At 41.1% G+C, this 23,579-nt stretch overlaps 1 protein-coding gene across 13 annotated transcripts in view; it reads left to right on the forward strand.

The window, feature by feature from the left end:
* LOC109955347 (protein tyrosine phosphatase receptor type M) overlaps window positions 1-23,579 on the forward strand; it is a 156,961-nt gene that overhangs the window by 109,977 nt on the left and 23,405 nt on the right. For 5 of the 13 annotated variants that reach the window (XR_002274253.1, XM_020591426.1, XM_020591425.1 and 2 more), the window contains 9 exons: window positions 3,953-4,170; window positions 6,760-6,840; window positions 7,459-7,485; window positions 9,193-9,204; window positions 10,393-10,586; window positions 12,139-12,147; window positions 14,827-14,914; window positions 15,797-15,873; window positions 19,911-19,947. Coding sequence is in view for 12 of the 13 variants with exons in the window: in XM_020591426.1 (XP_020447082.1) it covers window positions 3,953-4,170; window positions 6,760-6,840; window positions 7,459-7,485; window positions 9,193-9,204; window positions 10,393-10,586; window positions 12,139-12,147; window positions 14,827-14,914; window positions 15,797-15,873; window positions 19,911-19,947 (743 nt within the window). In the remaining variant the exon portion in view is untranslated. The remainder of the gene's footprint in view (window positions 1-3,952; window positions 4,171-6,759; window positions 6,841-7,458; window positions 7,486-9,192; window positions 9,205-10,392; window positions 10,587-12,138; window positions 12,148-14,826; window positions 14,915-15,796; window positions 15,874-19,910; window positions 19,948-23,579) is intronic. The other 8 variants (XM_020591427.1, XM_020591436.1, XM_020591431.1 and 5 more) reach the window with 5 other exon arrangements.

The raw sequence follows: 23,579 nt of genomic DNA on the forward strand, positions 1-23,579 counted from the left end.
CGGTGATGGACGAATCCTCCTCTGAGCCCTCAGCCTCTGCTTCTTCATCGGAAGACATGGCGCCGGGATTGAGGAGATCCTCGAAGTATTCCTTCCACCGTCCGACAATGTCCCCAGTTGAGGTCAACAGCTGCCCACCTCCACTGTAAACAGTTTTGGCAGGGCACTGCTTCCCCCTCCTGAGGTGCCAGACGGTTTGCCAGAATCTCTTCGAGGCCGACCGATAGTCCTTCTCCATGGCCTCACCGAACTCTTCCCAGACCCGAGTTTTTGCCTCTGCAACCACCTGGGCTGCAGCCCGCTTGGCCTGCCGGTACCCATCAGCTGTCTTAGGAGTCCCACGAGCCAACCAGGCTTGAAAGGACTCCTTCTTCAGCTTGACGGCATCCCTTACTTCCGGTGTCCACCACCGGGTTCGGGGATTGCAATCCCCAATCGGTTACTCTAAAAGCCTAAATAAATGAAATACCCTACATGTATATTGTGCTACTTCATAACATATTTTTAGTTTTAAACATATACATGTGATGAATGCAGTAAATGTAATGTTACGTTTTTTCAGTTGAATGACCAAGGCTTCTCATTTGCTACTGTTTTTAATAGATTCCTGTCTCTGAATAAATGAGTAGCCAAAAAAAAAAGAAAATTGTTGTGAGGGACACTCTTCATTTTATTGTTTGTTTTAAAAAAAACTGTTTTTTACAGACTTGATGACGCCATTCAGTTAACGTACTGTGCACTGAATACAGAGTCTACACTGCTGCTAAAGTCAATAAATGTATACTGTAAGTGATGGATGGGAGATAACCTTGTGAAAGAATGTGTTAAAGATGAAGACAGGTTTGAAATGAAACACAGTGCAAACAACTACTGAAATGCCCCCACTGGGTTAATCAAAGACTCTTCTGTTGCCCCTCCCAGCTGGACGTCAGTCATCTAATATGCACACACGCACACACACACACACACACCCAAGCACTGCGGATGTGTGCAGATTGTTTAATGAAGCCTTCTTTATCCCTGTGCCACAAGGTTTAGGCTGCTGCAGTGCTGAAATGAGGCCCACCATGCTGAGCTTGAGGTTTTGAAGCTCTTGTCTCAGAAGTTACAACGGCATCACCTCCCACAGAACAGGCATTCTGGCAAACATTGAGACATACAATCCAAGCAGCTTCCTTTTTGTTGTAGCTGAACTCATAGAGTTAGGAGCTCCGCTCTCTTAGATCCTAGACACACCAGGCCTGTCATGTATTGAACTGCAGACAGTCTCTCTAATGAGAGTTGCCCAATATAGTTACCTGGTGTGTTTACTCAGTCTTACTTTTACAAACATGTCTGCCATCTGTCTGTCTCATTCCCTTAATGTGCCTGTACTGTTCAGAGAGGTTTGAGATTTTATTGTCATGCAAGCAGTCACTCTGGTGCTTTTTTTTTTAGGTCTTTACATATGCAGCTTTATGCTAACTATCAGGGGATATGAGAAATGGTCACAACCAACACTCTACTGTACACTTCCTTGTACTATTTCTCAGCACTGGACAGTGTAACATAGTCATATATCATTACATTTTCTGTTTTTACAAATGAGGAGAGAATAGCATGCCAATTAATCTTCATCTAACACCCACGGTGCCTAATAGACATCCCAGTATTACTGGTGCTTTCCTCATTTTGGCAGTGGTGTCTGTGCAGTCTCGTTTCTCTCCAACACTCCCGCCTCAACTGTTACACAGGCCAGGAAAGCGGAAATCCAAGTCTTAGCAGGCGCAGAAATGAGAACAGTGATACAGTATTAAAAGCTGGATTATAGTGCTTCTAAATAGTCTTCTCCATGAGTGCACACAGTGCTGAATCAATCTTAATATTGCCCGGGGTACATAGCGCTCCTCTCCTCCCTCCTTTCTATTACAATATGAAGCTATAGCAGAAATAAAAGAGATAAGATTGCCATTTTGTTCTCAGCTCTAATTGCAGATTAAAAACAAAAAGTGGGTCCAGCAGATGAAAATGTCTCTACAATGTCACTTTGCTTTCTGAAGAACGGATCCACTATTAGCCTCACGTCGCGGCCTTCAGAGCAAATGACTGTTTGAAGGCAGCAGGGGCCTGTTGCCATATGGCAAGAGACAGCGAAAAAATTGAATAAACAGAGGAGATTTGCGAAAACAAAGCAGCAGGAGTCCGTCATTAGACAGCAGTTGTCCATGAGAGAGACTGCAATTCAAATAGGCAGAGGGGTCACACAGAGAGTAACAAAGTGTGCGGATCAGTGTGAGGGCTGCCGTACTTAATTTTTACACCGCTTGTTCCCCTCCAGCTACAGAGCAGTGGCAGGCATCAGATACAGCTATAACTTCAGTATGTTCCTGTTCAAACTGTTTGCCATTTTTCTGTAGTGCAGCTTCTGTGGAAAGACAGCAGGCTTAACTCCTCAGAGTGATAATGTGATGCATTATTTATTGCCAAGGGGAAATTCTCTTATGTGAGTGATTTCTTCCTCTAAGAGGTTAGAGGTCAGCTTCACAATGCCATCCCTTCAGAAATCCAGAGAGGGAAACTGATTCACACTCCAAGGTTGAAATCCTTTAGTTCTCAATTGTTCATTCATTTTATTTAGAATTCAGAAGTCTCACAGAGCCAGACCAGCACAAGTTGGTAGAAGCACCTGGAGAGTTTTAAAATACCTTTTAATGCTGCCGTTGAAGTGTGGCACATAGCTCACACATTAGAGAAACAATATAGGAGATCACCTAAAAAGAACATTCATAAAATACAAATGAAATTAAGGAAAATGTAAATACAATTTCAAAAAGAAATATATATTTTTTAAAAAGGTAAGTGGTTACACCATAGATTGGCTCTGCTGTTTCCTGAGTTATTAATTAGTCTAGTAGTGGATATACAGTAATTACAAATCACACTATTAGAAGAATAAAAATGTTGATGTAAAGATACGACCTAAAAATCAGGGGATCATCAGAGTGATTAAAATTCACCCTAATGAGTACATGGATGTGTGAACCAGTTTACATGACATCTGTCCAAGCGTTGTTGAGGTATTTCATCCAGAGCCACAAGTATCAACCTCATGATGGCACTGGGTTCAAAGTCAGGGAATCACCAAGGTCATCAAGATTCATCCTATGAGTTTCTGTGCAGAATTTCTTGGCTGTATTTATTGTGATAATACATTTCAAGTGGTGGGCCAGTCGACCAACTAATACCATATATAGGGCCAAGTGACCAGCATAACCAAAATCCAACAAAATCAACACAACAAAACACAAAAGCAGGATTCTCTGTACAAAAACGTTGGTTAGATGCTCCTTGATTGAGTCTACTGTGCTGACCAACCGATTGTTATCTATGGGGAGGCTGTTTGCAAAACTTTTTGTATTTTGACAAAGAAATAAGTCCTGGTCACAAATCCTACTTAAAGAGCAATGAATTAAAAGTTCATGAATGTTCTGTATGTGGGGACATGAGAACTTGTCTCTTGATGATATCTGTGTGTGCATACATGTAGATTTTTGCATGTGTGTGCATCTGTTTTTATTCCACACACAGTGCTCTAATAGTGTTTGATCGGGAACAGATTACTCGTAGACTCCAGCGCATCAACTCAAAGTAGGTCAGTAAAAGCAGGTTGACTGTTTCAGTTCACTGTTCACAACTCTAATTCTTCCTCCCCCAAATACTATAGCTAATTTTAAATCATCAGGGCCGCTGATGTATTTGGGTTAGGGTGTCACACCTTTTCACATCCTTAAGGATTTATAGTTTTCTGCTTGAAAAGGCGTCTGGAGCCTAATAAAACCTAATGTGACCATGACATGGGGTACATTAGCTAAGCCATCTCATTATATGTACGAGTCATCACTATTAGTATCATATCAGGTCTAGTCTGAATTTTTTGTTTGTTTGTTTGCTTTTGTTTTTCTCTATTATAAAGGAAATTGGCTAAGAAGCGTAAGGAGACGCTGAACAGCACTCGCCAGGAGATGACAGTCATGGTCAACTCCATGGACAAGAGTTACACGGAGCAGGGTACCAACTGTGACGAGGCGCTTTCCTTCATGGACACACACAACCACACCCTGAACACCCGCAGCGAGTGTGCACTCACGCTCAACGGCCGCAGCGAGTGTACCCTTACTCTCAACGGTCGAGGTAAGACGGTCCTGCATCAGCCTACCTGCCTGTCTGCAGTCACACGCACTGAGCAGGCTAAAATCAAATTATATGGTTTGGTCAGGTGAGAAAGAAATCAGAGTTGACTGCACAGGAAATAATCACACTGGGACAACCTAGAAATGTGCTCCAGGTCCAAGTAAACTTTGCAAGAAAGCCCAACCCTGAATCTTTTTTTTTAAATCCTCATTTGCACTCCCTTTACAAAAAGATCTCAAAGTTTCAGAACAATGGGTATCAAACCTCAGCATGAGACCATATGACTTTTAATTACTGCCATGATAAACGTGTGTTTTGTTTTAACATATCCACTTGCATAAATTAGTGTTGAAATGGATTTTTAATGAAGAAGTGTCTTAAAGTCCTTTTGTTTTTGCCTTGTACTGAGGCTTTATTAGTCCGTGCAAAGGTTTGACAGTAATTTTGTAGCTTTTGAAAAATTACCATTTCTTACCAGTGTTAGTCAACAGGGAAGCAGTGTCTTCACAACAGCTGAACATGATTTACTTTCATTTGACTGGAAAAGCCTTTGATATGGTTTTGAGAGGGATATTTAATCTTTTTTTTCTTCAACTGGAAATTCATCCTTCCTCACAAGCCCTCAAGGGTTTGGTCTACCCTTTTTATACATTCCCTTTTTAAAGTTCTTCAATTTCTCTAAATTAAATTAGCTAAAAGTAAACTTCAATCAGCAATATTAATAATTTATTATGAGGATTTTGATGCTGATACCTGCACCGTAGTTGTTCAGCTCTGGTAATAGTGGAGAACATCCTTGTTCATAGCCTGATGCGAGTCTGGTATTAAATAGGCATCTTGTAATCCCAAACCTGACCTCGACGCATTAAGAAGTTTGTCATAAGGTCCTGAACTCTGCCCTGTTGTGTTTCCAGTTCATTGCACATATTAGATGCCTAACCTATTAATTGGATCTGTCCCAGGTAAACATAATCCTTTGTTGATGGACAGCTCAGGTAAATCTGCACCCCAGGCCTGACCTAGTATAATCCCAGTCAAAATCATCAGAATAAAACCCCACAGAAGCTTCAGTCTCCACACCCCTGCAGGGCATGAGCCCCAAAGATGGTCTGACCTCGATTAACTGTCTGTTAGTGATGTTCAAGTCTGGCCCTCTGTCTACCAACACAAATGCTTTAAATGCATTACTTCTTATTGTGCCTATCAGTGGAATGCCGTCAGTGTTGTACTCAGAGTCCTCTCATGCTTTCCATGACCTTTTCTGACCCTCAGTTGTGTCATTTTGACTCAGAACATCATGACCCACAGGTTATTGTCCTGAACATACTGCATGAGGAGTCCTTCTCTGCTCTGTCATTCATGCTAGTACTGCATGTCTCTGTTCTGCTGCCTAATGAGTATGTTTGGAAGATAGAATTGATTAATTCATTAGTTGATCAAAACAAATCGGCAATTAGTTTGTTAAATGATTCATCAATTAAGTCATTTTTTTAGAAAATAAACAGCAAAGATCACCACTTTCAAATCTGAATATTTGCTCGTTTCTTAATTTTCTGTGATATTAAACTAAATATCTTTAGGTAATGCACCGCTGGGCGACAAAACAAGATATCTGAATATGTCAACCTCGACTATGGAAAGCTGCAATAAGCTTTTTTTTTTACAATTTATTGGCATTTTGTGGACCAATTTATTATTCAAATAATCAAGATTGTTATCAGATTAATTTATAACACCTGTTTAATTTTTATTCTGTTCTTGGAAACTTTATACTTTTAAACTAAGTGATATTTCAGATTTATGTATGTGCTGAAAACAGGATACTGTGCACAGGTATGGGCAGTTTAAAAGGCAAACCAAGACAAACATTAATGTAGAGAAATACTGAAAACAAGAACCAAAATCAACCTGGAATCCAGAGGATTCAGTACATTTTACTTTTAATACTTTTGTACTTAAGTTCAATTCATGCAAAGAAAAGAAAACCTTTATACCATTAGAGATATTCTAGTCATACTTACTGCAGTGCAGATTTAGTTTGCTCAGGGTTTCTGAGATTTAGCTGCCAATACCGCACAGTGGAGGTGAACGGAATTTAGTGTGTAAGTGTGAAAAATAGTTTTTTTGTAATTTGGGTAAGACTATAATGGTGTGTATTGTGCTATTTCTACTTACTCCTCCACCACTAAGCAATAAATCAAATCAAATCAAAGTTTATTTATATAGCACATTTGAAAACAATGCCACATTGTGAGGGCAGCACGGTGGCACAGTGGTTAGCATCGTTGCCTCACAGCGAGAAGGGTTCGGGCCCCACCTGGGACCTTTCTGTGTGGAGTTTGCATGTTCTCCCTGTGCTTGCGTGGGTTCTCTCCGGGTACTCCGGCTTCCTCCCACAGTCCAAAGACATGCAGCTTAGGCTGATTGGTGTCTCTAAATTGCCCATAGGAGTGCGTGTGTGTGGTTGTTCGTCTATGTGTTAGCCCTGCGATGGATTGGCGACCTGTCCAGGGTGTACCCCGCCTTCGCCCGATTGCTGGTTGTGGATACTTGACTGTTGACACCTTGTGTTCTTGTTCCCATGTGTAGCGGGGTCATCACCTTCTTCCTTCACTTTGCCTAAGGCCAACACCCTCAGTACGTCCATCCCCACCAACTCATACTACCCAGGTAAACATACACTGTTTCTTGTATGTCAACAAAGAAGTACTTACTTTATATGCAGTGAAACCAGAGGATGTTAAATTCAGTCATCGTGAAAAACACTACAGTAATAAGAGACAATATTTTCAAACAAGTATTAATTTGTTTTATGTTCTTGGTGAGATCTCATTTTATGTAAATTACACACTAATGCTGTAATGTAATGTGAGTTTACCTAATAGAGTTGATATGTACATTAAAATTAGAAAACAATTTCACACCCTGCTACATCTCTGGTTATACCAAAGTGTTTTATATCACTTTGCCTAGATGGAATCGAGCTGTTCAATTATGGCTTCAATTTCTCCAGATAATATTGATAATTGCATGTCTTATGTAATCAGACCACAGCTCTTTGATTAGATGGAGTAAAGGGCAGCTAGATTTATAATCAGCTAAACTTATTGTATAGTTAGCTTTTTATGTAAAATATGATAAAAGCCTTGGCCTGCTGCTTGGCACGAATTCAAATTCTGTCTATTATTTTTGTTGTTTTTGGTTTTGAGGAGTTCTCTTTGCTACTTTTATTTACTGCAACTCTCTTTCCTCCTCCACCTTCTGCATTTGTTATGGGGGTATGAGCAGATCCCTTTGTGCCAACTGCTATCTTAGGTGAGACACAATTTCTTTTCCCATTGTTGCTGATTATTTAGACGTAGTTCATTGTTAAAGAAAATTACAGTACATTGCATTCATGTTTGAAGACTTAACTGTGAGGACAAAAAAGCACAGATTTTCTTTTGCATTTTTGCTTTACTTGGCTCTTCTACTAAAGATGGCTACCTCACCTTCATACCTGCCTGCTGCTTCTCCCCCCTTTCCTTCTTCCCCCTCTTCCTCCTTCCTCTTTCTCTCCCTCCCCCGTCAAACGAGGGGCTCTCCTGGGCTGAGGCTGGCTTCACTCCATCCCATCCGCATTGCGTGTCGTGCGTGTGATGTCACATACGTGTTTGACCTCTCATATGCATGGACAGACATGTGGACTGGATGTGGAGGAGTGTCTAAGGGAGGCAACAGGGGTGGGGGGCGCCAAGGCTGAAGTCGCAGCAGCTTCACTGAGACACAAACAGAAATCAAACAGTGTGAGAGGGAAACAGAAAAACGCTCTCTTACCCCCCTTCAGCAAAAATTTCAAAACTGGGATGTGTTGGGTCTGAACATCTAAAGTCTAGCATTAGCTGTGCTGCCCTCCCCTCCCTCCCCTCTCTCCTCACTACGCATTTAACTACCCTGCCTCCCTCCAAAACAACAACCTTTTCTATTATTCTTTTTAATGTTGCTCCCCCTGCCTTTGGCTAACTGCTAGTGACCTACTTGTTTTTGTTTTGGTTTTGCCAGTGTCATCCTGTTCAGTGATAAAATAGAATTATAAAAAAGCATTTTGTTCTTCTTTTAAATATTACTGGCCTTTGTTGAATATCATAGCACCCCAAAGTGTAGCGTCTTATACGGTACAGATGCTTTTCTGCCAGCAGAGCACATAATGCAGCTACTAACTGGGGCACTAAAATTGTAATAATTTAATACTCAAGGCCAAGACGCAATAAGCAACTCTACTCCAGCTTCACAACAAGCACCATAACTGCATTTTTAAGTACTGTACACAACTTGCAGTTAGGGTGTGTTTTCTTCACATTAGCGTAACTTAAAGCAGCATGTTTCATCATCGCTGTGATGACAGATGCTTATTTTAGTTCCACATTTAATGTGGCATGAAACGATTAACGTGAAATTACAGCAGCCAGAAAAGTTTGCAAGATTTCACTTGTGACACATTCAGTCACAGCATTGTCTCATCAGTTGATGGTAATGATCAAAACTGATTAGATCATAAAGGATTGGTAATGTTTGTGATTTCATCGCACGCTCGTGAAAAATACAGGTGTCACCACCACTAGCACATGCAAATATAATTACAGCAATTAGAGAAAAAAAAAGTCAGAATACTCAAAAAATAATTGGCATCATTAGAATATGCAAGTCACAAATCTGAAACAATTACAGCTTGTTGCAAAGACGACCAGTATATCACCATTATTTTCTCTCTTGAAATCCATGACTTTCTTGTTTTGTTCCTTTATTTTTGTGTTGCACTGTTGAAATTGCCCCATCCATCCACTCAGCATCCCCCCTTGACTAGGCGTTATACCTAGGCAGTTTGGGCTGAGAAGGCATATGATCTTGCCCTATAGCATAGCTCTAAATCACTCTACTGTAACAGGTTCTCATGCTGTATTGTTGCTTATCCCCTCTCTCCTCTCTCTTCTCCTCTCTTTCTCTTTACATACTTAACCTCTTATGTATCTGCTATCTAAAAAGTGCCCATTAATGGTAAGTCTTCCCAAGTGGGCCCTGGGTTGGGGGAAGGAGGTGGTGTTTACTCAGAAAGTAAGCCAACAGTTAGAGGCTGCTTCTGACATGGACATTTATTGCATGACCAGTGAACATGTTAGCATCTCACCACCCTCCGTACCGTGCCACCAAGCCACCATTAGCCTAGCATGGTCAAAGAACGTACAATGCCCCATGGCAGCATCACCCCATGCATTCTCCTCCCATTTCCACCTCCCTCCTGGGTCGTTTGTTTCTTTGTTTTTAGGTTGGATTTTTTTTTTTTCCTGTCATTTTATGGGGAAGAACGGGTGGCAGGGATTGAAATCCACGCTGTGTCTGTGTGATGCTTCTGACGGTGCCTGCTGCAACATGCTCACTGTGGCCCACCGCACCCCCTCACATCCTCCTCTTCCATGTTTCTGGACACCCTCCATCATCTGCTGGCTCCCCCACAGCATCTGTGCCTCATGTCTGCCACTGACTGGATTACAGTATGAAAATGCTGGAATGGACTCTCAATATGAGCTGCAGCCCAAACCAGCATACTGTACTCCCAGTAAAAGTAAACTGGTTGTTTTACAGCATCTTCATGTGGAATGATGGTCACTCTATACTGTTTCTTGCAGTTGAGGGTCACTGATGTATTTTATTCAGACAACAGTCATATTACATTCTCACAGTTTAAGTGCTTTACTTAAAGAGTTTTTTTTATTTCAGTGGCTGTGTGCTGCCATACATTATAGTCGGCCTGTGATATTAAATATTTTCCAGCTACAAAGTCAGACAGATGGACCTGAACCTTCCCACCACATGACTCATCCTATTACTCAATGATGTTGTGTTGTTGTGACCATCCATAACAAACAGATTACTAGTTGAGAGTTGTTGTTCAGTCTGGATGGTGGTGACATAATGCTTAACAGTAAATGAGATGATGTGCCATCTGTTAATGGGAACAATTGTAAGAAAGATATGAACCAGTTTGAAAAGTGACAACACCTAGGTTATCTAACTCATTTTTACTTGTTAATAAACTCATTGAATACCACTGTCATTTACTGCTTTGAGCATTATGTCACCCATATGTATCCTATAACAATCACTGATACTGTAAGTGATGCAAGGCTAGTTCCTACCTCTTCATCCTGACCTGCCATGGCATCTCCCTGTGTTTCTGTGACACAGATGAGAGCCAGAATATGGGCAGCGACACCAGCAGCCTGGTGCAGTCCCACACCCACTCCCTGAGGAAGCGGGAGCCCGTTGATGTGCCGTACCAGACGGGTCAGCTGCACCCGGCAATCCGTGTGGCAGACCTGCTTCAGCACATCACCCAGATGAAGTGCGCTGAGGGCTATGGCTTCAAAGAGGAGTATGAGGTATGAGATGTGACCCCGCTGTCACCCCACCTAGAAAGGTTGCAGACACATGCAAAGCCTGGTGATAGACTTGTAACGTCTCCACAAAGGTGCTTGGGTGGAAATGTTTATCAGTCTAATACGAGGCTTCTTCGGTGATATGGTGTGAAGCCCCATGTCTCTTTCACTGTTTCTCTCTCTTTCTGTTTTGCACCACACAGCAGTACTGTATTGTTTCTCCCCAGATGCACTTTTATGATAAATTGTTAATGTACCCTGTCTCAGTGTGTTTACGGTGTGATTTGTTTTGTTGTTCATCTGTTCCTTCTTGTTTGCAGCAGTTGTGCATTTTTTGTGTGTTTGTGTCAAATGCTGCTGTCCCAGTGCCCCTTGGAGATTCAGCTACAGACCAGCATGAAATGCAATAAAATCCCCTTCACAAACATGTGAGGAACAGCTAGTGTGTTAGCCAGTGTCTTCTCCTTCACCTGATGCAGGTCCGATTAGGCTCTGGCGATGGCAGCCGGCTGCTCTCTTAAGACTGTTGTCACACAACAGCATCCCTAATCTGACACCATCCCTCTTGCTGACACCAAAACAAAAAATTGTGCCCCAGAAGCGCATCACTTTTATTTCCTCTCATTAGTGGGGGAGGCTGGCAGGGCTTGGCAGCACTCCAACCTCCTTGCCATCCCTCAGCACCGCACCAGTCAGCTTTATCACACCATGAAGCCAGATTGCAGACTGATGCAGACTGGTTTCAAGCGATACTTTATAAATCCTTCTTTTTTAAATATCTAATCTGTATCACTCTGGTTTTTCTATCTGACATCACACTGGCCCTTTTCACTGATAGTTTTACCACTACTTTTTAGACTTGCATCTTCTGTCTTTCTTTATCACCTTTCCATAGCCCTGTCTTCTGTCTCTTTAACTTGCATCAGATCTTTTCTATCTATTCCCTTTGGCTCTGATGTGCTCTCCTGTTTCTCTCTTGCTTCATCTCTGTAACTTACTTATCTACACCTCCCACCTTCCTTCCTTGCTTTCCTTTTCTTCTCTTCATGCCCCACTTCCCCCTCATGACTGCAGAATTAAATAATGCAGCCTTCTATTGCTACCTGCGGCATCAGATCATTGAGGAGCTAGAGTGCTTTGGGCTGTCCTGCGGGCCTAATCCATTATGGATAGAGGCATTCTTGGTTCACGCGGTCGGCACTGCACAGATGCATAATAGTCGATCAAAAAGGAGCAATGCCATAGCGAATGATTGGCCCCCATCCCGTCACCCTGCTGTCACCTAGGCATCCATGGCCTGTTGCAAAATAAGGCCTGTGGCCTTAAAGTGTGTTATGGAGCTCATTCTCACTTGGCTAGAGCGATTCATTTGTATGTTGTGTTCCGCTGCTGTCTTCTCTATATCAATCTGTCTTAAGGTTAATGCCCTTTTTAACCGTTTATTTTTGATGATGAGACTGGAGCCTAGTGCACCTCTAAACCTGTTGACTTACACTGTACTATATCTCTCTCTGACCCATGCTTCTTGTTTTTCTGTACGTTAACTTTGGATCAGATAAACGAGGTAAGCCAATACTTTTGGTTATTTGTGAGTTGGTTTTTTTTTTTGTGTTTTTAAGATTTGTAGGTGATATCACCACCTGACAGATTGATGGTGCTTGTTGGCTATTTTAAAGTCCTGTTGGTTTATAACATCTCACCATCTCAACATATGTGATGTAGTCTGAAAAGGGCATTTACCAACACAAGCTATGCAAAGTTACCAAACCATTTGACAGTGCACAGATAGTGAAATTTTTCTTTTAGTTATGACTTGTTTTGATCATAATGGGTAACTGAGATCCATAAATTCTCCACAACTTAATGCTGATGTTGCTCTATAACATCATAATCAGTAACTGAGATCCATAAATTCTCTACAACTTAATGCTGATGTTGCTCTATAAGGCTTTTCACAAGTGTACCTACTACAGCACCAACACAAACAAAACTCAACTTAAAAAACACAAAAATGTAAAATTAGAATTATTTGTAAGACAGTAATGACTCAGCCCTGCAGCGTTTGACACCTTACTGCAGTAGTTTATTACAAATTGAGGTTGTGGGTCAGCAAATGTATCGGTGAGTTTCATTATCACATAGTCAAACCAAGCAAGTACCAAAGTTCATTTAAAATTTGGAGTACAGAACAGATACCTGGAAAGCACCGTGAAAAAGAATACTCCATAGCACTCATATCATATGCTTTGAAAAAGCTTTATAAAGCCGTGTTTGATACATACTGTAACAAAGTATTTGCATGTCCAAATTTTTCTGCACGTTGACACACGTTTGAGTGCGCAAACAGGAAGCAGAAAACAAGTTTCAACTGCTCCAATAATGCAGTGTTGTAGTTTTATTTCACTTGTTTTCTGCTTCTTTTTTTTGTGAGGGGAAATGTGTTGATTCTAGCCTACTGTGAGAATCCCCAAAATTCCTTAAGCTCCTATCACAAATGAACACTAGTCAATTTGAATGAGTCTCCTTGTCTCACACAGTAAATGATCCATTAATTCAGAAGCAATTCACTAAGCAATTCTGCTTCTTTGTGTTACCATTCTTTGTTTTGTCTTTCTTTTTGTTTACTTTGCCATGGTGTGTATGTCAAGTGCTCTGTTGTCACTTTACATAGGTTGTAGTGATTATGTAGCTACTGATTGTATGCAGAGAAAGTAATGTGCTTTATACTTGTACTGTAAGTGGTCGCAGGCAAAAAAACAGCATAGCTGACAAACTGTGCCGGGTCTGGAGTACAGCAGGTAGCCTGTAATTAAAAATGTGCTAAATTGGATCTGGGCCAATGGGAGTAATTTGAGGATGGTGAAACACTACCTGCAGATGCACTGAACTAAAATATATCACAGACCTTTGCTGCTGAATAGATTTTACATGTGGCGCTATCCTCTGCTTTCAGATGAATTTCAGATAGCCAATTATTCCCAGTGTGGGCGTATAGCCTTTAAATCTAACGCCTTCATATAATTTCTGTCTCCTCAGACACCCACCACTTTATCACCATAATATGTTTTTTGAATTCAAGATTCAGACAGTTTGAGGAATGAGACTATAGCATCTGAGACAGCCCGGGTCAGGCAGTTTAAGAGAGAACTATTATAAAGTTGCCAGGTAACGCCTTTCAGCTTGAAGATGATTCGTCTTCAGATGCTAGATATCGAGACCTTTATCCTTCACAGTGACAGAGAGAATGACACTGGCCTATGCATTTACTCAAGCCACACTGCCAGAGGAGGAGTAGCCTGGATAATTCATCTTCAAGACATGCTTCCATCTTCGCTGGAAGGATGGGACATATTTTTAGCATTTTCAAGCCATATCTCAATAAAATCGCTAATCCTTAGGACTTAATACAGACATATGTCCTTGTGTGGTGTCTGAAAGGTCTTTATTTGTAAGACTAACAGCCTACTGCCTGCTATAGCCCTGAGATGAATGAAACCATCAAGTCCAAGAAGACTGATGATTGAAGACAGTGCATCCAGCTCTCTCACACTGGATAGCCACACTAAAAGGAACATTCAAAGCAGTCTATTTAACCTGAGATAGATGCTCTTCGATTTTTATTTGCAGATGGTCTGCATTCTAATGCATTAGCTGACTTTTCAAGTTAGCTATCAAAAGCCAGAACTAGCATGTCTTTGTCCAGGCTAGTCTGCTTGGAGCCAACCCCACCCAAACAGCGGTGGACTGGCAGCGGAGACATATTTTCATAATTTGGCTTAATTGCGCCTGGTGTGCCATCAGAATGGAAATCTCCCCAGCGAGAGGTGATAAATATTTCATGAAGGTAATCTGAGCGGAGCAGTTTTGATCTGCAGACGATGAGCTGACTTTATGTTTTTTCTGCAACGAGCTGATTGAGTCCTTCAGATGAGCTAGACAGTCGCTGTGGTGGCTCCACCCAGCAGAATGACACAGGGGGAAAGGTTTGAGCGTGACACCCGCCGCCTCTGCCCTAATGGCACTTGCTGTTTCACACAACTCTCTGGGATCCACCATGCTCCCTGTGTTTCTTGTATAATAACAATATGAATATATCTTTTTCTGTGTTGCTTTCAATTTCCAATGTTCCCTTCCTTTTTTTTTAAAGAGGAAGACTCTGATCTTTAGCCTGGTTATCATTTAGAGTACACACACGACACAATATTTCATCCCCCCCTTTCTGTTCTGTTTTTTCTCTTTTCAGAGCTTTTTTGAAGGACAGTCTGCGCCGTGGGACTCTGCCAAGAAGGATGAGAATCGCATGAAGAACCGATACGGGAATATTATTGCATGTGTGTACAAAGCACCTCCTCAGCGCTCATGAATTTTTGTCTGCTGTTCCCATTCTTCTGGCTGATTTATTGGCCAGGCTTGTGACTCGGGATAACTATAAGCTGCTCAAACAGAGTTTTATTATCAGCCAACGAGAGCAGCTTTGACCTTTCCAATCTACTTTTATATTCGTCTTCCTGCAGTGTTTTTCAGTTTGAGGAATAAGCTATGCAGCATATGGCATGTACCATGTAGCCTCAGCAGTGTTTATAAAGATGTTGAATTTGATTTTACAGTTAATTCACATTGCCTAGCCGGACTTGACATGAGCTGTGATGGAGATTTGCAATAAATGCTGGTTGGAAATGTCTTTTTAAACCTCCTTCAGCTTAAATCACTCCCGTTACTGTAAAACCTTGAACATCAACATTTGGTGATTGTGTCATGTTAAAGGTGCATTTCATAACTTTAAAATGCAGATGGATGTGTTACTGTGGATTTGATTATGGGCATGAACATTTGTTATGCTCAGCTTAATATTATTAACCATTAACTGAAAGTTTATAAGGACTCACTTAAGCAAGTTTCTAAGGTCATTAAGTTACAAAAATGCCTTTTGATAACTTTTTTTTACTTCTGATTTTAAACTGATGGCATCGTTGTATTTGTCAAACATGTTCAGTCACATGACCGTTCATGTTGAATTTCTCCATTCATTTGTCCCCATGTGATGCCAGTCTGATCCTTCTTCCAGTCCCCTTTCACCATGTTTCATTTTTTATCATTCTTTCTCCTGCTGTTGTGTTCTACTGTCCATCTTGCTGTCACTCTCTCGCTTTTCCTCTCCTGATGCCCTCATTAATATGATTAATTCATTGCTGGTTTCTTCTTTCTGCTTCCAGATGATCACTCCCGTGTCAGGCTGCAGGCCCTGGAGGGGGAACAGAGCTCCGATTACATTAATGCAAATTACGTTGATGTAAGTACACACACCAGCCAGCACCACCAACACAAAGGTCACTGCACTTCCTCTCGGGAAGAGAGAGGGCACTGATGCCACCGTCGTGGGGACCCTGGGGGACAAAGCATCCCCGGCTGCCTGACAGAAACACTCACACAGACGTACACGCTGTTTTTATATTAAACTTTAGAGAGCTGCTGTACTGCTCCATTCATTGGACATATTAAGAGGAATGAAGATCAGAGGCTGACAGCGCTGGGAGAGAGAAAACGCAAAGCAGCACATACAGGGAAACTAAGGTTATAGTTTTGTACTTGGCTTTGAACAATATGAAGACATTTTGAGAACCAAAAATCAGAGGAGATAGAGGAGAAGTTTCACCGGTGATAAATTATTGAAGTTACAATGAAACACTGAAACAAGAAAACAAGATACAAAATAAAAGCACAGTATGCTGCCTGTTCAAGGATAAAAGAAGATAACATAGATAAAGCATGTCAAATATGGCTACTGTAACTGATATGAAGCTTTGTGCCACTAAAATATTTTACAAAAAAAAGATGTTCAACAACTTCATACTAAAACAACAAAATACTGTAGGTTACTCATTTATATCATTTGTTTTACACCATTGCCTTTATAGAGGACAATAATTATCCATACATTTTAAAGATGTCAGCAGTCAGGAAATGTGTAAGTACTCTAGGTCCTAGCGAGGACTGTTTTCAGAGACTGTATTTCATCATCTTTCAGCATCCACATAAGGCTACTGTCTGTTCCTCTACTGGTAAAAAAATTCTCATGGCCACACTGGTGAAACAAACTAGATAGCACTTTAGTTATTACTTCTGACTACAGGAAAGTGCTTGAGGCACTGCTTTTACATCTGCTCGAGTGACTTAACACGCCTTGAACATTAAGTAACGGTCATTAAAACGTGGCGTGAGACGTGCCTCCTGTTGAAAACAGATCTAACTCACTTACCTCACACAGTATAGGACCTTCCGATCTGACCTGATTTGCTGTTAATACAGTCTTAGTAGCAGGCTGTGACCAATCACGGCAGCTCACTGGTCACTTTCAGCAGATGCTTCTACTCCATGTGTAATGGGCTGGTGATGTCCCTGACTCCCTAAGTGTTTTTTGTTATTGTTTGTTTTTGCTGAGGAAAGACGTCTCACTCCGTCTGCCATCTTCTCTCCCCCCCGCTCCTTTAATGTGGTAATTTGTAATCTCTTGTTACGCCTTCAAACATAAATTCATAATGTAAGGTGTTCCACGGCAAATGCAAAGGGCTTAAATTATTTACCTTTCCACTATTCAGTTTATGGCCCATTATGCTGCAAACAGGGGCACTGCGGTAAAGACTCACAATAGAGAAGGCCCCATTATAAGATAAGAAAATAGGCATATTTAAAAGGACCCTGATTGAAAAGGATTTCCACTACTCTGCCTGCTTCACTGGAAAAGTGGTTAGCAGAAATGCAGGCAGATGGATAATGATGTTTTTACTCTTCTGAAAGCTTTTTAGCCCATTTAAAAGCTTGTCCTGCCCAATAAACTCTTATGTGTAGAACATTTCCTAACAGCATTTGTTATTGTACTCTATTATAATGCTGATTATTTTAAGTCATGTACGAGTAAACAGAGACAGTCGAGTACAGTATGCTTCTTTTCTGCACAGCTGATTGAGTATTTTTATAAGCATTTAGGAGGTAAGGAAACGTATTGTAATGGCCTGTCGACTGCAGAGTTGTTTTCTTGTGTTGTGTACTGAGGTGATGCGGTGGTTTAAAGCACCGCATCACCATCACCAAGCAGCATTTTTATATTTTTATTAAGACAACCTGAAACACTTGTAAAAGGTTTTGGTTTTGCTTAAATATTAAAAAGAGCAACACTGGTTTGAGGTATTAGATGGAATGTGTTGACTTTTTCAGTACGGTATTTAAACTATAACCACAGCATTTCTCTAACTTGAACCAGTTGAAAACTAACACGAGGGAGAGAGGACACACTGGACACAAACCTCAGTCTTGTGCTTTATACACTCAAACGTTCATCGTCTTGCTGGATTTACCCAGCATGGGACCATGGGGTGAAAATGAGCAGTGAGTCCCTACTGTCCAACTGCTTATAATAATGTAGTAAACTCAGGTTTATTGAAGATTATGCACCATGTACATTTTGACACACAGTCCACTACCTTCTTGGCTTGTGACCCATTAAACAATTCTGTCCCAACAATACTTAAAACTTGTTGCAGTTTATAGACATAACATGAGATTTGAGCAGTTCAATCCAAAATTGAGTTGTTTTTTTATCTCTTAGATTGTTTCATTTGAAGGATAAAAGAGAACAATGAGAAAAAATAAAACAGTAGAATAGAAAAATATACACACAATATATCATGACATTTATTTTGGGAACCACTGCTATTCACAATTACAGCCAATAAAACAGGACCCATCTTAAAATATTAGATGACATTGTGTTTACACTTAAGCATAATTACCACAAAATCACAAGCCTTTCGCAGCCTCTGATGATATGGAGCCTCAGGGCAGTAGTAATCTGGCTTTACCCTTCTCTGTCACTTTTTTGTATAAGGATGTTACTTATTCTGGGTTGAAAAAGCACTGTAACATTGCAGATGAACATGCAGTGCAAACAGCACACCCAGTTTTTCCACTAAATGTCTGTGGTAAAGCAAATAAGTAGTATATAAATGTATTTTCCAGGTGATATGGTTGTCACACCAAATTTGCATTAGTGGGTTATCTGATGATATTCAAATTGATAATACAATTTGCGCCCACAGGCATAAACACTTCATGCCACATTTATAAGACTTTCTACACCCGACCGTTACTGAAGAGGATGAATGTAAATGATCGTTGCAATAAGCAATGCAGCAAAATACATAGAACATAACACATATTTATGTAATTCCCCTTTAGTAATTTAAACATGCCTGGAAACGACGCTTGTTCCAATTCAGCATTGACATTTCTGCATTTATCTTTTTTGTTGATCATGAAGAAACAGACTAATTTAACATGCTTATTAAAAGTCCATTTGGAGTAGGCTTTACTCACCTGACAGTCACTGTCAGGGCCCACCTTTCTTTCTCTCTCTCCTCTCTAATCCAACAGCATTTTGGGCCTCCACTTTACTTGACAGAACATACATGAAAGCACAAACAAATCTCCTCCTTAGTCCAGAGATAAAGAAGTCATTAAAAATTTAGGACAGTTGAATAGCTGAAGGAGCCTGTGAATGAGAGGGAGTGTGGAAAATATCCTTTGTGTCTTTCTCCCTTCGTTGAAGGAGCGTTAATCACAGCACGTTAAATTGAAAATGAGTGAAATGCAGTGCTGGGGAAGAGCCTTTAAGTCCTGATGTTTTGTTTCCTGCCTCATATCTCAGGAGAGAAGACAAGGAATTGGACAAATAAAACTTGAAGGGATTAGAGTAATCTGTGAGACTAGGGGCCTATTGTGAAGATCAGTGCTGTTAGTTGTATCTTGGGGATTATTAACACTTTGGCTGCTTATTCCAGAGGTGTGCTGCACACAGTAGTGTCTGTGATGGAGAGTGTTTATGCATCTTGTATCCGGCAGCATCTATCATGAGCTTTCCTCACTCAGTCAGGTGTTGGTATAAAGAACTGAATGAATGACTGTACAGTAGCAAACATCTGGCAGCCTGATTATGCACAGTATTTCTTGAGAGCGGCAAGAACATTATTCAAACAAAACACTAAGAATTAATTTTAGCTGCAGAACCACGTGACATCTGACACAGCAACAGCTATTAACTGGGATACCATGCAGTTTAAATTTGTCCTTTTCAGTGATGTATGTAAAGTGTTTTGTTTGTAAGTTGTAGAAATAAACTGAGTTTGCATGCAAGGGCCAACCTTCCTTGTCAGAAGCCAAACTAACTTTCAAAGACAGTGTGTATTTTCTGAGAGAAATGGCCTCACAACAGCTGCTCTTTTAGGAGGAAAGTGAAACAACTCATTCTCTTCTCCCACTTTTTTCTGTTTTCAGGGCTATCACAGGCCAAATCACTACATCGCCACTCAAGGTAAGAATAAAACTTTTTGAAAATTGCAAGGTACTCTGGGTTGGGGTCTGTGGGTGGTGTCAGTTGGTTTGGGGAGGGGTGGATGTGCACGTGCTCATGAATATCTCTCTGAACATCCCCATCTTTGTTTACGTATGCTTTTGCAAGCTACTCTTTGATGCTCAGTCAAGCGTGTGCGTTCAGGGAATCTGGTACTGCTCAATGCGTGCACACACACACACACACACACACACTTACACACCTCTGAGCAAGCAGAACAGCAGCACACTTTCTTTCAGTCTCTTTCCTTCCATCAGTGGTGTGGAAGTGATTAATCAGGCAGTCTGGGAGAAGGCTGAATAAATAAATGGATTAGCTGACATGTACAGCCACATTTTGTCACTGTGTTAATCTGGCCGCCAGATTTGCAGTCCAGGAGCACTTACCATGACCCCAGAGGTTAAGTCTGATTGATGGTTAATTGTTATGAATTTTGCATCAAAGAACACACATCCACCCAGGAGGGCTGCATGCATGGAGATTCTGCACACCACTTTAAAAAAAAATCAGAGTAAAAAGGAGGTGTCTTTGCGAAGAGGCCTTAATGGATTCACAATCTGCTTTGGCAGAGCTAGGAGTTGCATAATTACCTGTTTATTAGTGCATTGCCTCTCTTCCTCAGTGTCTCAATTAAAACTACCCTCTGTTTGCTCTTACTTCAGAAAGCGGTGGCATACCAATCAGGCAGTGGCCGCTCACTTTGTCTGCCTGTGTTTCTGTGTGCACATGGTCTATACTGTACTGACCACTGAGTCAAACACTCAAATGTAAGCAGTCTGTCAAGTGCCAACTCTCTCCTGCTGGGCTTCACTTCACAAAAACAAGCCACTTTAACAGGCCATTCTCCTCTGAAAGGATTTCAATTGGGTTATTATGAGTTCCATATAATTGTCCTATACTCATTAAGAGCATTCCATATTTCATTTAAAAATATGCGTATGGAGATCGGCAGTCAAAGAAATATTCAAAACAGAAGCCCTCTCTAAGATGAAGAGCTTAAGAAGCCAAGCATGTTTCCATTCAAGTTAATTAGTCCCTGTTTTCTCATTGAGTTTGCATAATAAGTCCTCATTTTCCATCGACTGTATCGCAAGCATGATAACGCTTTTCACTGTGTAGAGCCATCCAGTAGGAGTGTGTGTGTGTGTGTGTGTGTGTGTGTGTGTGTGTGTGTGTGTGTGTGTGTGTGTGTAGAAACATCTGTATTCTCTGGGAGAGCAGACCCTTTTATAATTCATCATCAGCTCCAGCAGACTGACAGGAAGGAAGGCTCAGCCCGCTGACACTGAGGCAAAGAGCAGCCAGAGATGATAGGAAAGCCAGACACAGACCTGTCTCTCTCAGTCAGACAAACTGCATACTGTAGCACCTGAAAAGAGCACCTGGGCATTGGCACAGTTGCTGAAAATGAGGAAGTTGTCTCTTCTCTCCCCGGGTAAAGTTTTTCAGTGAGTGACACTTCCACTCGAGTCCACTGGGACCAGCAGGATCTCAAAAAATGATGAGAAGCGCAATAGTGCTGGATAAGCTAAAAAATTGTTGTCATAAATTGGTTGTAGAGTTGGTTGTGGGTGTGCTTAATATGTCAGACATATGGGATAACGTTGACTCAAGTCTCTTAGGCTATAAACTACAATGGCACTCATTACTTTAGGGTTTATTGACGAGTCCCTTTGCTCTGTCAAGGTGACAGTGGCAGGTAGAACAGCTGTCACTCCATAAAAGCTCCATCACCCAAGCTCTGCTTCTCATTATATAGGTCATTCTCTCTCATTCAGGTTTTTTCTTTTCTTTTTTTGCTGCAGCAATACCACTAGTGATTCTGAGTAATTCACCAGTACCAACTGCAGCTCACCTGTTTAGCAGACTGAATGCACGTGTATAGCACAACCCTCCCAGTTCACCGACTTTCCTCTGTCCATTTTTATCTCCTGTGGGTTGTTTAATTATAGATCAGACATGAGCTTCGTCCTGATGAGACTGTGGATTACTGTTTGTACCCCAAACAGCTCTGATAAGTCCCTTCATCTTCCTGGTGATGTGAAAAATATTCACGATGCAGGAAGGGGTTCAATTTCACCAAAATTTCCCCTCCAGTCTTCTCTGCTGTTCCCTCCCTTCCTTCACAAGCAGCAAATGTCAACAGCAGCGCAAAAGTTGTATTATTTACAGAATAACATCACAAGCCCATCGGTGGGAAACAGAAAGAGAAAGAAAGCCAATCAGTGACAAGTGAGTGAACCTTATGCCAAAGTCTGCTGCATGTAATATTAATGGGCAAGAGGGGAACATATCCCACGTATTTGTCTGTAAGTGTGTATGTGCACACGGTGATGAGGAATTTCATGGCACACCTGGCTGGGGGATTTCTACAGCTGTCACACTCCTTGCTTCTAAGGAGGAACAGGCCTAGTCCCAAAACACAGCATCAGCTGCCAGCAGCATTAGGTCTCTGACAGGTGGAAGTGAAAGCTCCTACTGGTTCTGTGAAGAGACTCCTCTAAACTTCTCTCAACTAGGCTCCACATGCACTGTACTAGAAAACACTGTTCTCACCTTGTAGCTTCTCAAGTGACCAGTTGCTCTAAACTGTGGCTTACAAACATCCTAGTTGGCTATTTTCTAATGTGGAACCCCTCACACCTCTGGCTTTTCATTTAACTAAAGATTCATGTGATCATTTTCTGAGCTAAAAATTTTTTGGATAGAAAGAGAATTGTCCCTCCCATGTTTGAACAACCAATGCTATTACATGCCTTCATGCTTTCTCACAGTGTTTCTCCACTTTCTATTAGGGATGTAATCATATTTGTAATTTTGCAATATTACAATAGAAAAATTTCTCTATAATGTTGTGGGACTGTGACGGTATATCTATCGGGATATTACATATTGTTATTTCAGTAGTATAACTGCAGTCAGGTCGAATTTAATACTGACATAGTGGATGACCATCTTTTAGAGTTGTTGTGTGGCAGCATTTCATTTTGCCTGTTTCAAGAAATGACACAGGCAGAAAGGAAGCTGACAAACAATTTGGAAATACTGCCACCCTGTTTAGGACTGAGGCACTCATGGATACATTTCACAGAAACACGATATTTTAATGGAGATGGGCAAACATACCAGATGCACAAATGCAAAACCAATCGCTTTGTAACTGCCCACAGTCTTTTCTCTTGAAAAAGTAGACAACATGTTTGAAAAACACCTTCAGTAAAGCAGAAATCTCACCTTTATGTGGCTTGTCCTAGTGTAGTTTGGCATCTCCCTTTCCTTGTTTTGTTGCGCCAAGCAACAATACTGGTCCATTATGGAAAACACGACTGGGACAATATTGGGACAAATATCGTCATGAGCTTTTTATTGTGGCAATAGTGTATCATGAGTTGCTGGTATCATTACATCCCTAGTTTCTTTTATGTAAAAGATGTATCGTTTCTATTCTAAATCAAATCAAATTTTATTTGTATAGCGCCAAATCACAACAAAAGTCATCTCAGGACACTTTACAAAGTAAGGTCTAGACCTTACTGTTATCAATATTATTACATAGGGAAAACCCAACAAATCCCCCTTGAGCAAGCACTTGG

This window comes from Monopterus albus, unplaced genomic scaffold (genome assembly GCF_001952655.1).
Source record: "Monopterus albus unplaced genomic scaffold, M_albus_1.0 scaffold14.1, whole genome shotgun sequence".
NCBI classification, from domain to species: domain Eukaryota; kingdom Metazoa; phylum Chordata; class Actinopteri; order Synbranchiformes; family Synbranchidae; genus Monopterus; species Monopterus albus.